General features: G+C 38.0%; 6 protein-coding genes across 8 annotated transcripts; 2 read left to right on the top strand and 4 right to left on the bottom strand.

Moving 5' to 3' along the window:
- Positions 1-14: 14 nt before the first annotated feature.
- LOC108566431 (facilitated trehalose transporter Tret1-like) lies at positions 15-2,132 on the bottom strand. The gene is made up of 2 exons (XM_017926294.1): positions 1,660-2,132; positions 15-1,544 (listed from the first exon to the last, which is right to left on the bottom strand). The coding sequence occupies exons 1-2, from the start codon at positions 1,754-1,756 to the stop codon at positions 226-228; spliced, it is 1,416 nt and encodes a 471-aa protein (XP_017781783.1). The 5' UTR covers positions 1,757-2,132; the 3' UTR covers positions 15-225.
- Positions 2,133-2,967: 835 nt separating this feature from the next.
- On the bottom strand, positions 2,968-4,556 carry LOC108566409. The gene is made up of 3 exons (XM_017926270.1): positions 4,244-4,556; positions 4,136-4,189; positions 2,968-4,079 (listed from the first exon to the last, which is right to left on the bottom strand). The coding sequence occupies exons 1-3, from the start codon at positions 4,278-4,280 to the stop codon at positions 3,442-3,444; spliced, it is 729 nt and encodes a 242-aa protein (XP_017781759.1). The 5' UTR covers positions 4,281-4,556; the 3' UTR covers positions 2,968-3,441.
- An 892-nt stretch (positions 4,557-5,448) lies between these two features.
- On the top strand, positions 5,449-6,282 carry LOC108566407. Its single transcript, XM_017926267.1, has 3 exons — positions 5,449-5,546; positions 5,602-5,954; positions 6,022-6,282. The coding sequence occupies exons 1-3, from the start codon at positions 5,510-5,512 to the stop codon at positions 6,232-6,234; spliced, it is 603 nt and encodes a 200-aa protein (XP_017781756.1). The 5' UTR covers positions 5,449-5,509; the 3' UTR covers positions 6,235-6,282.
- On the bottom strand, positions 6,226-7,292 carry LOC108566406 (39S ribosomal protein L4, mitochondrial). Its single transcript, XM_017926266.1, has 3 exons — positions 6,892-7,292; positions 6,568-6,835; positions 6,226-6,502 (listed from the first exon to the last, which is right to left on the bottom strand). Exons 1-3 carry the CDS (start codon positions 7,208-7,210, stop codon positions 6,283-6,285), a joined length of 807 nt encoding a protein of 268 aa, XP_017781755.1. The 5' UTR covers positions 7,211-7,292; the 3' UTR covers positions 6,226-6,282.
- A 264-nt stretch (positions 7,293-7,556) lies between these two features.
- LOC108566423 (exportin-1) lies at positions 7,557-13,752 on the top strand. 3 transcript variants are annotated; one of them, XM_017926283.1, is made up of 7 exons: positions 7,557-7,682; positions 8,585-10,005; positions 10,072-10,827; positions 10,882-11,349; positions 11,454-12,062; positions 12,134-12,291; positions 12,951-13,752. In XM_017926283.1, the coding sequence occupies exons 2-6, from the start codon at positions 8,818-8,820 to the stop codon at positions 12,278-12,280; spliced, it is 3,168 nt and encodes a 1,055-aa protein (XP_017781772.1). In that variant the 5' UTR covers positions 7,557-7,682; positions 8,585-8,817; the 3' UTR covers positions 12,281-12,291; positions 12,951-13,752. The 3 variants fall into 3 exon arrangements, with proteins under 3 accessions (XP_017781772.1, XP_017781771.1, XP_017781773.1); XM_017926282.1 differs by lacking the exon at positions 12,951-13,752 and having other exon boundaries at positions 12,134-12,415; XM_017926284.1 differs by lacking the exon at positions 12,951-13,752 and having other exon boundaries at positions 7,557-7,686; positions 12,134-12,415.
- A 114-nt stretch (positions 13,753-13,866) lies between these two features.
- LOC108566422 (acylphosphatase-2) lies at positions 13,867-14,674 on the bottom strand. Its single transcript, XM_017926281.1, has 3 exons — positions 14,602-14,674; positions 14,077-14,203; positions 13,867-14,012 (listed from the first exon to the last, which is right to left on the bottom strand). Exons 1-3 carry the CDS (start codon positions 14,672-14,674, stop codon positions 13,898-13,900), a joined length of 315 nt encoding a protein of 104 aa, XP_017781770.1. The 3' UTR covers positions 13,867-13,897.
- Between the last annotated feature and the right edge of the window lie 343 nt (positions 14,675-15,017).

Here is a 15,017-nt window from a genome sequence, read left to right as displayed (position 1 = left end):
TAACAATAAAAATGTTGGTTTAAAAAAAAAACAAATAAGTTTATTATATAACATTAACGAACTAATAGATTTTAGGTGCTAAGTGTTGATTATTTAAAATCTATTTCTGGTACAATCCACCGGTATTAAGAGAGTGCGTGTCGTAGTAAGAACTATAATTAACAGTTTTAAGATAATAATACAGGTTCAACTGGTTGTCTTTAATTAACTAGCAATTATATTGAACTATTTTGCACATAGTATATCCTGAATTTCTTGTAAACTTTTCCCCGAAGTTTCCGGCAAGTACTTGTAAACGAATATAATTGATAAGAAGCAAAAACCGGAGAACAGCCAGAACGAGGGACCAATTCCTATGACCTCCATGACGGGATCGAAGAATTTCAGGAGCATCCAACCCAGGATCCAGCAGCCGGAAGCTGTGAACGTGGACGAAATGGATTTGACGTTGCTCGGAAACAATTCTCCCATTATCGCCCATGGTAGAGGTCCGAATCCCAAGCAGTAGAAAATGATGTATGTAATTAGGCAACCGACAGGAAGATAGGTGTAATTATCGAGATTCCACGATCCTTTGTGGTAATAGAAGTACGTGCCAAGCAAAGCCTGCGACAATCCCATCAGCAAACCGGACATGATCAACAGGAATCGCTTTCCACTTTTCTCCACAAAGAACGGCGTCATTAAGCTGGATCCAACTTGTACCGCGCTGATTATAATCGCAGCAATTTCCGGTTCAATGGCACCCGCTGCTTCATCGAAGATACTTTGAGCGCAAAACAGGACAATGTTGATACCGCTTAACTGCTGAAAAGCTACCAAACCAACAGATAAAATAAGAGCCTTTCGCAGATTTGGTTTCTGGAAAAGCTCCTTAAAGCTGCCTTCATCCTTCAACGAATTCTCGACCGAATTTTGAATGCCGTTCAACTCTACAGAAACGTCTTCCATCATTCGCAGCTTTTTCAAAGATTCGTTGGCTTTGCACATGTTGCCCTTCGCGATGTAATAATGAGGCGTCTCTGGAATGATCAGATACAAAGCGAACAAGAACATGAGCGGTATTACCGTCGAATACAAGTTGAAAGTGGAGATCTCCACGTAAGGTCCCACGCAATACGCAAACAGAAGACCCAAAGTGATGAATAGTTGCATGAACGAACCCAACGGTCCACGATCTTCATCAGTGGAAATTTCACCAATGTATATTGGTAGAACAGTGAAAATTCCGCCAATTGAAAGGCCGCACATGAAGCGAGCCAAATAGAAAAACCAAATATTAGTTGCGAATGCGGATATCACGAACGCGAACGTGATTGGCAAAGTTGTCGAGAATAGCGTTAATTTACGACCAACTTTATCCGCTGAAATTCCCGCGAACCATGGCCCTATAGCAGCTCCTAGTGGAAGAAGCGATGCAATCCACGAAGACTGTTCGGTGGTGATTGGTTCGCCAAGCGGATTTCCGGAAGTACCTTTGAGTTTCGGCGTTATTGGAGAAGTCCAGCCCAGAGCTATACCGCACGCAAAGGCGGTCAAATTAACTACAAACATATACAAGAAATATAAAGATATAAAAAAAAAGATTCCAAGAAGTCGGACAGGTAAATACGGTCAGGAGGGAGAGAGAAACAAATCTTTTATTATAATTTTTTTTACCTGTGCAAGCTGCAATGTAAAGGAACCGTTTTCGGCCACCCTCCGGCCCTTTTTCCGTATCCACATCGAACCGTTTCACGGTCTTATAGCCCTCCATTATTTTTTCCCACGCGTAGAAGATGGGAAAAAAATAAATAAATACAGAATCTAATATTCCGAATACGCCTCCTTTACTTCTCTGAGAAAAATATATCGAAATCAGAGCATCTAGCTTTATAATGCTTTAAGCTAGGCGAACCAATTCGAACTAATAATTTATTATTTTCTATATATACAGGTCACTGATAATTGATAAGCCAAAACTTCAACGCACACAAGCAAATTTTAAACATATTTTACTGATTAAATGTATGTAATCAGCCTGATGCACATGTTTCCACATAAATAAAAAATAAAAAACATGACAAATAAATATTAGTGTGTAATTGGTTCTTTCGCCGATAATTGCAAATGCATATAATTGCATGCATTTTTAATTGGGCAGAGTATACACAACAACCTTGAGATTTACTTATTATTTTTTTTAACAAGATTATGTTGAAATAATTTGTTCATAGAGATAATCGTAATCTTATAATTCATTACCATTGCACAAATACAGAAATGATTTCTATTATTATCTAAACTTGTATCCATAGGCAAGATAAATCAATTTAATATTATTGTTTCTTCATTAAAAGTTATATTTTCGAAAATCAAATTAGAACATTTTGAAATATTTTCATTTTGTTCACTGTTACTTTAATTACCTAATAGGATAAGTTATAAACATTTTTGAGTTATATAACTAGTTTTTAAATATTTTGAAAATTTCAGTTGATTTATCAATTGGAAATTGCATGTATTTTATTACATAATTGTAACGATGTTGGATTTAGATTGTTTGTACGATCATCGAACCAAAAGTTTCTTTTGGTACAAGAAGAAGGAAGGGAAAATTGTACACCCTGTAGATGATGATCACGTGGTTGGAAGGATGGTAGGGATGGATGGGCATGCGCCATCCATGATCCAGGTGGGCGCGAAACCCGCCATAACTGTTCATTTGTTTTCACGAGTGCTGCATACGCGTCCCTCCGGCTCCACCATTTTAGTTTCGTCCGCCTCCGGAAAAACACGTGGTTCGAGGAAGAACCCATTGGGTCCACGGTACACCCATGGAATTCCCGCGTAACTAAGACGACCGACCTCTCTGTTAGTCTGCCGATGCGGGCCAGTGTTCAATCTATTTGCACTGCAATTGTAAGAAACCTGTGACTAGATGGAACACTCGCCTCCAACGGCCAGACCAAAAAAAAAAAACGGTTTCTTCTTCCCCCCTTTTGTATCCGGCGAGGGGCCACCCAGCGACGACCGCACAGGACAAAACAAAACTTGTTTCGCAAGGCTAAGCAGATTGTCGGACATATTCTTCTTTGGTGATCTAGTTGTATGAGTATTTATACAATTCATAAAGCTGGTTCAGCAAAGCAGAATGTTTTCGACTGCCCGTCGAGGGATTGATTGAAGAAAAAGGGATAACATCAACAACCACCATGCACCAGGACGCTGCTGAACAACAGGACAGGAATTAGTAGCAACCGCAACCAACGTATACAGGGTATCTGGTTTGAAGGAACTCCTGGTGTGATATGTACGTTATTATATTCATATCACAGCCAGTAGTTACCTACGAAATGGGTCGCCCTTTTCGACGTACGCGCTATAAATTTGTTTGTAATCATACCCTTGTTTTTTTTTTGTTTACACCTCGACGAACGCAACGGTAACTATACACAACCATCACTCTTTATTTAGATCCTCACAGGTACTAGCTTCGTCCGGATTAAAGAAGTTAATCAAACTGTCGTCATCCACCGGAGTAGTGCTGGCGATTAGTACGCTGACCTGAGATTGGAAGGTCGTGCACGAGATGATCTCCATTGGTTCAGCTGTGCCGATCATGGCTCTACCGCAACCACACAACGAATTCGCGCTCCTTTTCAAGGGAGAGCAAGTGCAAGACGACGCAGCGGAATTAAGACACTTCAACATCTTTCCCTCGTTTTCCACGTCCAGACAAGAGCAGCAAACGCTTCCATCGCACATTGCGAACTCCTGTAATATTATACTGCACAAACAGTTGTTATCGTTCTTGCAGTTACAGAACAGCTTCACTTTTAGTATGCTTTCAACGTCGACTTTTCCATCGATGCAGTCGCATTTGATATCGTAATTCATCATGTTGATCTCCCTAAGGATTTTCGAGAGCTTGCTGCACAGACAGAAGGATTGGCCGCAGCTGCAGACGCACTTGTTTTTACGTCCGATCGGTAAATTCAAAATGGACTCATCTTGGATTGCCTCGTTCTGGAAGATGCAGCGGCAATCGTCTTCGCAAGTGCACGTGTGATCAAACGAGTGCACAGAGGGATACATTTCTAGAGAAAAAAACAAATATTTTATACCTGCGTTCGACGAAATTTCGGGACTTTACCTGCTAGCTGGGCCATCAAGTCATCAATCTCTTTACATTTCTCCAAAATTTTACCTAAAACACTGTGTTCAGATAAAAAAAAAACAATTAAGATACCGATAATTGCACCTCTTTTCTCCTCTTCAGGGTCTAAGAAAGAAGTCATAGTTCCAATATCTACAATGAAAGAAATGATTAGATATGTTGCATGCAGCAATTACCAGCAGAAAATACCGCAAGTTAGGATTGGATCGGTCATAATGCCGATGGTAGTGAAATACTTCTTTTGCGGATCAAAGCTCGTCAAGTCGGACAATTTAAATTCATCGTCGTTGTATTGACCCTCAATGTTTTGTCCTTCGAACATGCACATCTTGCAATTAGCTGCATTACTACCGGTTGATTTCTGAAAAAGTAATATTCTAATTAGTGCATGTTTTTCGCGCCAAAATCAATAATCCATTGAGAATTTATCCTTGCACTATAATTAAAAAAAAATAATAATAACAAATGTTTGATTTATATTCTAATTAGGTTAATTAAGTATTAAGTTTCAAGGTGCTAAGTTTTAATTTTAACCCAAATAAATATTTATTTTGACAAAAAAAAAGAATGTAACTTATCTCTATTTTCAAGCAAACAATCCTTCCTTTATAATAAATTCCATAATAATCTTTTGTAATTACGAAAAATGAAAATGTTTCACAATCAAATACAAATTCTGTATAATCACCGATATTGAATCCAGTTTGTAGAGTTTCAGTAGTTTGTAAGCGTCGCTCCATTTGAAATCTGTCTGCTGCGTTTCCGGAAGCTCTTCGCCGGAAATGACGTCATTATCTCTCACTGGAAACGCCGGCTCCAGGTCGATGGAATTCATGAATCTCCAGAATTCCACGCATTTATCAACGGCCCTGCTGTCCTTCTTCGCTGGATCGAAGCTCAAAATCTTAACAAATATACAAGCTTACTAAACCTTTTATTATGTTTTATCGTAGTTACTTTGAATTTGGATTCTCCGGACTTAACGGATTCGTCGATGCCTTGCACATTATTGATGGAATTGTAATTCGTGCTGCTCGTATCATCCGAGTCGCTCATTGTATATTTTTTGACAACAAATGATCATGGCAATTAAAAAAGGATTATCAATGATTGAATGATATAGAAACATGATACAAATTTTTTTTTTTTCAATATTAATCAATATTTCATCCTTATGTAATATTGCCTTAGATCACATTAATAGGACCTACATGAACGTAATTAAATGAGACAAATCAAATTTTCTTTCGATAATAATTTCAAATTGATTTTCCGCCATCTACCTTCCTATGTCTGCAGTTCTCCTCCAGTTAAACATAACCTTACATAATTCTGTCAATAACCTCAAAGATGTTCTCTATTACAAGAGGTTTGAGTAGGCTAAAAGGTGAATTCTCAATTAACTTTGTACTTGCGAAAACATAATATTGCTTCTGTTACAGTATCTGTACCAAATGTCTGCAGATTATTGGGAACTAATGCCCAACAAGTGAATGTACCAAGCCCCGCAGTATGCTCTTCAATTATAAATAATGCAATTGAAAACCCATGGATCTACAGGCAACCTGATCATATAAAGAATCCAATAAATGGGATCAAACCAATAAAGCTTCCAAATGATCTGTTCTGGGTGCCACTCAGTAAAGAGGATAAGATAAGCAATGTAACAATAGAAGCTCCCTCGTTGAACATTCAAGAAAAATTAGCAGCCAGATTGATTGTGATTCGTAGGAAGAAAATGAAGAAGCACAAGTTGAAGAAATTGCGCAAGAGGATGAAGTACGAGTATGCTAAGGTTATTCGTCTTAAAATGATATTGCTTTGACATCAATTAAAAGTTGTTTTTTTTTTTTGAATTGTAGATCAGGCAAAGGAGAGAATTGAAGAAGGAGAAGGCTTTCCAAGCAGTGCTGATCCAACAGTGCAAAGAGGCGGAGCTTTTCAACGCCAAAAAGTATGTGGATGAGAAGCTGGAGAAGTTACACGAAATCGTTATTCCTAGGTATTGGAAGGGCAAGAGGATGCCAGAGTTCCTGGTCAGACAGAAAATGGGGCTACCGCCAAAGGAGAATTGATTGTTTCTTTTTATTTAAACTATAAATTAAATTTACATGTAGATATTATTACACTTGGTCTAGCTTGAATTTCTCCATTGCCGCATTCCCATCGTTACGGTTTAAAGCTTCCAAGAGTTTCGATATCACTCGATTGACTGCAGCTTCGGTCATTACAAGAGTGTCGTACTTGAGCATCGAGTGGACGTTCAAACTGTATGCCGGCATCAAGTTCATATGCTTGATCTCATCTGTAGCTACAGTTATATTCCTTGGCATGATATCCACTCTAAACCATGAATGAAAACAATACTTTTAGCTGTAGTTATAGGAAAATCAATAGGAAAAACATACTCATCAACAAAGAGTACTGAAGGTCCCCAATTCCTGCTTTTGACTAATTCCTGCATGAAACTGGATTCTTCTGTGGGTATATCCAAGTTCTTCACTATATGCAAATCATCTTGAGCCAACTTAACTGACAAAGTGCTTGTTAAACCAAGCACCCTTGTGTAAAATGGTAGCATGTAGAAGTGGCTTGTGGGAGACCTGGGGCCATGGATAATACCACCACCTCTCCACATTGGACTCCTGATAGAACTGTGCCTTGACTTACCCATACCTATATCATACATAATTTAATTATTAATAAATTTTAAGAAATAATGTAATTAAGACCTTTTTGTGGCCAGGGCTTCCTTCCACCACCTCTGACTTCAGACCTCACTTTAGTATGTGCAAAGCTCACATAGCGGTATAAGGATTGCCACCTGACATTCTGGTGGATGATGTCTATACGTGGATTTGCAGCAAATACATCTGGATGCAGATCAATGAGACCAAGTTTCTTCTCATCGATGGTATCCAAATTCTCAATCCATACCTGTCTTGGTTTTAGGTAATGCTTCTGGCCTTCAACTGCAGCCACATTAGAGTAGGACTTCAAGCAATTGCTTAGTTGCTTCAAGTTTGACTTGAGCAAATTGGAACACAACATTTTTAGTTACTAATATTCAATACAAAATTAATATTTAATTAAACAAGGTTATGATATAAGTATGAGCGTATCTTTATAAAACTTTCGTTACATACACAGGTGCTATGTTGGTTGCGGTGAATGAGTATTTTGGATTTTTTTATTTAAATTTATATTTTCTATAATGTTTTGAAGGTAGTAAATAATGTAAAACTAGTAGTTACGCTAATAATTAGTTTTTAAAGTTAATTAATTTATCTGTTATTAATAAAAACATATTATAATTTCAAAAATTTGTTAAGTTCCAAGAGAGGTTGGTAGTGAATGTTCTCGGCGGTTGAAAAGCTCTGCAGTGAGGCCAACTGTTTTTGCGTACTTCAGTCGAATGTGTCGTTCATTGAGCATACATTCATTTTGGTTTTTGCGCTTATTTGTGGTTTACTGACTGAGAGTGTAGTGATTGGGTGGCTGTTTGGTGTAAACGGGAGTTGAAGTACGTGAGTAGTTTTAGAATAATTTTGCTGAATTTTGGAGAAGCTGCTCTATGGTAAAATTTTTGTAGCGTCGTGCGCCAATGCGAGGACCGAAGGGTACCAAAAATTTGTAACGGCCGAATTGTCATTGCATACACACATTTCTGGTCCTCGTCGAAGTACATAGCAATACACTGTCCTCTCTCTATATATACCCTGTCAACAATTTCACCCCCCGTTGAGTTTTGTTTTTGAAATACCGTAGGGCTCCACAGATGCTAACCTTCCACTATGAACGTGTAGTGGTGAAGCACGAAACCCTTCGCCTTTGTAGCCGTCTTTTACCACGACCATCATCATCATCGGCTCGCGGCTTTTATTTTTAGTTTGTTGCCTCCAGTTTGTTAGGTTAGGTTGAGGTGCTAGCCTCTCAATTACGTCGTTACTTAAAACACTACGAATACCTCGCGTTTTGCATACTGACAATATCAAACTCTTAACCTTAATACTGGAACAAAACAAAGTTCTACAGCACACTTTGATTTACTTTGCTAGTCCACCTAAAACATGCTTTTCATCACAGCACTAATGGTTCTTCCATCATTCTTAGATTTCAAAGGTCTTCGCTCAATTATAAATTTTGTATGTTACATTCAAAGTCAAATAACTGAATAATCATTATACTCTATTTAATGATTACAACCCTATTTCTGCCACCAAATAGTGCTTATCAATAATTAGTATTCTTTAAATATCTTAAATGTATATTATCAATTCAAATCTATAATATATTTAATTTTTTAAGTAATTTATATTTGGTATATGATTTGATAATCTTTATATTATTTTCATATCCACATTATATCTAAACATTATTGTTTGTTTTATAATTTTCTAAACTTTCTGTTTCTATTTGTTTCAGTGCAAGCAACTGTAATGTGTGAATTGAGGGTGTAGGAAGAAAGTTATTTTTATAAGCGAGACACAGCGAGGGTTTTTTTTTAAACATAAACAAGTGTTTTCACGTAGAGGACGAGGGAGAGAACGCGTGCTTGGGTGCGAGCGCGTTTTTTTCATTTTTTTTTTGTTTATTTTCCGTTGCCTTATTATTTCTTCTTCATTGGTTGCACTTAGTGCCTAACAAAATCTAATAAGATGGCCACACAGTTTCCAATGGAGGCCGCGGATCTCTTGGATTTCACCCAAAAGTTGGACATTGGTCTGTTGGACCGTGTGGTTGTGAGCATGTACTCTGGAGGTGGAGAGGCGCAAAGGGTCGCACAGAAAGTCCTGACAACCCTTAAAGAACATCCAGATGCATGGACGCGTGTTGACACCATTCTAGAATATTCTTCTAATCAACAAACTAAGTACTACGCGCTGCAGATCCTCGAGCAGGTTATCAAGACTAGGTGGAAAGTGTTACCCCGCAACCAGTGCGAGGGTATCAAGAAGTACATCGTTGCACTGATAATCAAGACCAGCTCCGATCATCATACTCTCGAAGCGAACAAAACATATTTGAACAAACTGAATATGATTCTGGTACAGGTTCTGAAGAGGGAATGGCCTAAGAATTGGGAAACTTTTATCCCAGATATTGTGGGCGCCAGCAAAACCAACGAGTCCCTCTGTCAGAATAACATGATCATTCTGCAGCTTCTTAGCGAGGAACTGTTTGATTTCTCCTCGGGTCAGGTTACCCAAGCCAAAGCAAAACACCTCAAGGATAATATGTGCCAGGAGTTCTCGGCAATTTTCCATCTATGCCAGTTCGTCCTAGAGAACTCCCAGAATCCACCGCTGGTGAATGTTACACTTGAGACACTACTCAGATTCTTAAATTGGATTCCGCTTGGCTATATTTTTGAGACGAAGCTGGTCGAAACATTGATCAGCAAGTTCTTGCCGGTGCCTATGTTCAGGAACGTCACATTGAAATGCCTAACCGACATCGCTGTCCTCAGCGTAAGCAACTATGATAGCATCTTCATAGATCTCTTCAATGAGACAATGAAGCAACTTGAGATCATGTTGCCGCTGCAAACCGATATTCGTCATGCGTATTCGTGTGGTTCAGACCAGGAGCAGAATTTCATCCAGAATCTCGCGATGTTCCTTTGCACTTTCCTGAAGGAACATGGAAACCTGGCTGAAAAGAATCCAGTTTCACATCGGAACAGTCTACACTATCTACTATTAATATCCGAGGTCGATGAAGTGGAGATTTTCAAGATTTGCTTAGAGTATTGGAATGCATTGACATCGGAATTATATAAGGATGGCTCTTACATTCCTGGACCGTCCCTATACATCTCTGCAAGGCTCGGAGTGTACAATGAGGTTTGTTACTAAAATCATCTTGATCCATGATCGATTATTTATATGTTCTTTTTTTAATGTTTCTAGGTTTTACAAAAAGTACGATACATTATGATCTCCAGAATGGCGAAGCCAGAGGAAGTATTGGTTGTGGAGAATGACAATGGCGAGGTTGTCCGCGAATTTATGAAAGACACTGATGCTATAAACCTTTATAGAAACATGCGTGAGACCCTCGTCTACTTGACGCATTTGGACGCCGTGGACACCGAAGCCATAATGACGGAAAAGTTGCAGAAGCAGGTGAACGGTGCGGAATGGTCCTGGAAAAATCTGAACACACTCTGTTGGGCCATCGGAAGTATATCCGGTGCGATGCAGGAAGAAGACGAGAAGAGATTTTTGGTAACTGTGATTAAGGAGCTGCTTGGACTTTGCGAACAGAAGCGTGGAAAAGACAATAAAGCTATAATTGCTTCGAACATTATGTACGTTGTTGGCCAGTATCCGCGCTTCCTTAGGGCTCATTGGAAGTTCTTGAAGACTGTCGTCAATAAGTTGTTCGAATTCATGCACGAGACCCACGATGGTGTACAAGACATGGCCTGCGATACGTTCATCAAGATCGCACAGAAATGTCGGCGTCATTTTGTATCTTTGCAGAGTGGAGAATCGACGCCCTTCATTGACGAAATTTTGACGTCGATATCATCTATCATCGGCGATCTTGAGACTCAGCAGGTTCATACGTTTTACGAAGCTGTTGGTTACATGATTGCGGCACAGGTGGATTCCACAGTGCAAGAGAATTTGGTCGAGAAATACATGTCGCTACCAAATCAAGTAAGTCATCTTTTTTCTTCTCGAAAATCGGAAATCTAAATGTTTTCGTTCTAGGTATGGGATGACATCATAAGTCAGGCGAGTAAAAATGTTGATGTTCTTAAGGAACTTGACATTGTTAAGCAGTTGGCAAATATCCTGAAGACTAATGTTCGTGCCTGCAAAGCTTTAAATCATGCCTATGTTGTGCAATTGGGTAGAATCTACTTGGATATGTTGAATGTCTATAAAGTGATGTCCGAAAATATATCGAATGCAATCACCTGCAACGGAGTGGTGGTTACCAAGCAGCCTTTGATTAAGGCAATGCGAGTGGTGAAGAAGGAAACGCTGAAATTGATCGCCGATTGGATAAGCACCTCGAACGATCACATTATGGTCATGCAAAACTTTATACCGCATCTCTTGGATGCAGTACTATTAGATTACCAAAGGACATCGGTGCCTGCAGCTAGGGAACCCGAAGTGCTTAGCGCTATGGCAACTATTGTTAATAAACTAGAGAATCATTTAACTTCACATGTAAGTTTTGCTTTGTAAAAGAGTTTTTTTGGGAAATCGACTTTCAGACGCCACACTTGTGTTCCGTTGGACACATTATATGTTGATGTTTCTTGTTTTTATAGATTCCTTCTATATTCGATGCAGTGTTCGAATGCACTTTGGATATGATTAACAAGGATTTCGAAGAGTATCCTGAGCATAGGACATATTTCTTCCTCCTGTTGCAAGCTGTTAACAACCACTGCTTCGCTGCTTTCCTGAGCATACCACCAGCACAATTCAAGCTCGTTCTGGACAGTGTAATCTGGGCATTCAAGCACACCATGCGGAACGTTGCCGACACCGGCTTACAGATCTTGCTGAAGCTTCTGCAGAACATCGAGTGCAACAAACAGGCCGCGCCCAGCTTCTATCAGACTTATCTCACTGACATACTGCAACACATCTTCTCAGTGATGACCGACACTTCGCATTCCGCCGGTCTAGCCATGCATGCTACCATCCTGGCCTACATCTTCTCGCTGGTAGAAACTAACAGTCTCCATTGCCAGTTAGGACCGACGCCCAACAATGTCATCTACATCCAAGATTTCACCGCGACGCTGCTCAAATCCGCGTTCCCTCATCTAACCGATAACCAGATCAAGATCACCGTCCAAGGAATGTTCAACCTTAACCAGGACGTGTCCGCCTTCAAAGAGCACATACGTGATTTCCTCGTCCAGATTAGGGTAAGATTCTAATACCACAATAATCTCGAATCGATATGAATTAATTATTTCTTCTTCTTCTTAAAATCTAGGAGTACACGGGCGAAGACGATTCCGATTTGTATTTGGAAGAGCGCGAGAAGGCGCTGCAGCTGGCGCAAGCGGAGAAACTGAAAGTGCAAATGTCTGTGCCGGGAATTTTGAATCCGCACGAGGTTCCCGAAGAGATGCAAGACTAGCCCTAATTTCAGTAAGATAATTATATAATTAAAAAAAAAAACAAAGATATAAAGAGAAAACAAATGATAAAAAAATGAATAATAATAATTGAACACAACCAACAGATTCGATAACATACAAGAAAATTAATAATAATAATATGCGTTTCTTCATTTTTGTTCTTGTTTTTACTTACTAGATTACATAATATTATTAATATATTTTCTTATTTTCGATGACGAAAATTCGATTCAAAATGTTTTCTTATTACATACATACATACAAAATACTACACACACTTATATATATATATAAATGATTATTATAATTATTTTTTTTGTAATATTTTTATTTTTTGATTATTATTATTTTATTTTCGATGATTTTTTTATTTGTTTCACGAATGAAAGTTTCTGGCGAAAAAGGCGTTTATATAAATGGGAGGAAAGAAAAAAAAAAGATGCGTTTGTTGTTGTTATGTATAAAAAGAATAATAATATGCTGCGTGTGGATTATTATTATTATTCGAATACGAGTTTATTTTATTTTTAATATTACTATTTCATTTCCTATTGTTTATTATTTTTTTCTCCCTTCTGGCGAAAGCGTATACATACATACATACATACATATATATATAAATAATGCATTATCTGAGAATCGAAATGTGGGCATTTCTTTTTGTTTCAGAATACCCAGGGTAACAAGTATATTAACGAACTGTAAATTAGTTTGTTGTTTTTCTTTTTTTAATTTTTCCCATTTAATTACAATATATACATACAAACAAAACAAACAAAAAAGAGAAAGAAAATGAAGTTATGTCTTTCCACTGAAACATGTTTTCTTGATGATTGACAATTGAAAATATTTTGTTACGAATAGTGTGATTGTGCTACGAAGATGAAGAAAAACAAAAAAAAAAAGTAATGTTTCGTTGTTGTTTCAATGCTAGACGAGGCACTCTCTGTAAATGACCTGAAAGCATCAAATGCCTTCCTTCGATCGTATGTTTGTGAAACACAATGTAGCTTATATCTACAGGGTGTGTCAATTCTCATGTATATTTAGAAAAGAAGCAAGCTGTGTGTGTCGTTTTTCTTTTGTCGTCTTCTTTTTTTTATATATATATATAAAATAATTTAAACGAAAGAACATGTCTGAGCGAATCATCACGTGTACGTGGAAGAGAAATTGTAATTTAAGTGAACGAGGAGGAAAAAAAGAGCAAATAACGAAAGAGAAATCCCAGTGAGAAAGATATATGGTTCGGATCTTCATATTCAGAACACATGATTATTTTGCATTTAATAATAATAATAATCGATAACCAAAATTCTCAATTAATTTGTAAATAATAAATTTAAAAAAAAAATATATATTTATCACTCTTCTATGAAACACATCCATCCTCCCATCCCAAACACCATCCAAACGTGTGTCTCCTTCGACGCCCCCCCCAATTTCTGTTTAGTTTCTTTCTCTAGACTAATTATTAATAACATTGTACAAATAGCTTATACAACTTTTTTTTTCAATTGCTTTATATAACGAGTTTATATATTATATATATTTTAGAAAATATAAATATTGTATACAAAAAGAAAAGAAGAAACAATGTCAAAAAAAAGAGGAATTTAAAATCTGATTGAGAAACCCTTGAATTCAGGTTTGGCTAGGTTGGCCCAATTTTTCAGCTCGCATCTGTCGATCTTGCTGCCCGGTGATCCCTTGTTCGATAACCAGATCACCCTGGAAACCAAAAACAATTGATTGTTGTTATTCATCCTGTAGTTATGTCGTTTGTTTCTCTTACATCATTTCGACGTTGGCTTTGGCGCCCTGGATGATCCCGTAGAGCGTTCCCTTCTTGGTGTTCTTCACCCATCCGGACACCGACAGCTCCTCGCATTGCTCCTTCAGATATTTCGTGAAGTAGCAACCTTGAAATAGCCAACATGCCGAGTCGCACTATAATAGTTTGTGAAAGCGCGCGCTCACAGAAGACGGTGTATTTTTAAAATTTGTTTTTAATTCCCGAATTTATTTTACGGTTTCGGACTAGATTCAAAAATAATCTACTTTTGTATAACATTCCAATTAGAAATTTCGTCATATAATTTAAAGAAATTAGTGTTTTCAATTACATTACCGCATTGCATTTGGATTCAAAGCATTTAAACTATACTTTAAATCATTTCTGAATCGGTTAGCAAGCAAATAATTTAAATTATGTGATGTAATTGGTTTTTAAAAAAGTTGTTAAGTCTACTAATTAAAAAAAGTTTAGGATTCTTGTGGGTTGGATGGAATGATTATTATTCAGGTGATTGTAACTTGCCTTGAACTTGTCCAAAAACTTCGAACTCGACGGAGGCGATTGGACCACTTCCGGGCACCGCGACGCCCGCCATTTTCGCACTATCTGATAGTGGCGGCGATGTGATTGAACGGCGAGAGGCGTCGCATGGAGCGAATATCTATTTTTACGCGTTTGGATTGCGCTTTCGGCCTTTGGTTGTTTCTTTTTTTTTTATTTTTTTGTTATCGTTTTTCTACGGTTTTATTTATTTCCTTCGCTCCTCCCGCATTGTTGGCAGTTATATTTAAAGAGACGCTGCAGGAGGCGCGCTTTTCGAATTTCGGTGGGAAGAAAAATTATGCGCGCACTTCCGCCAATTACGTCTGCGCACCGCAAAACCAGCAGCTCTCCTTTTTTTTTCTTCTGTTTCTTCGCTTAGTTAAGCAGCTGTTTTA

This window comes from Nicrophorus vespilloides, unplaced genomic scaffold (assembly GCF_001412225.1).
Source record: "Nicrophorus vespilloides isolate i.1.1-1 unplaced genomic scaffold, Nicve_v1.0, whole genome shotgun sequence".
Classification (NCBI taxonomy): Eukaryota; Metazoa; Arthropoda; class Insecta; order Coleoptera; family Silphidae; genus Nicrophorus; species Nicrophorus vespilloides.
The sequence above is the reverse complement of the archived record's forward strand: the minus strand, read 5'-3'. Positions and strand labels throughout refer to the sequence as shown.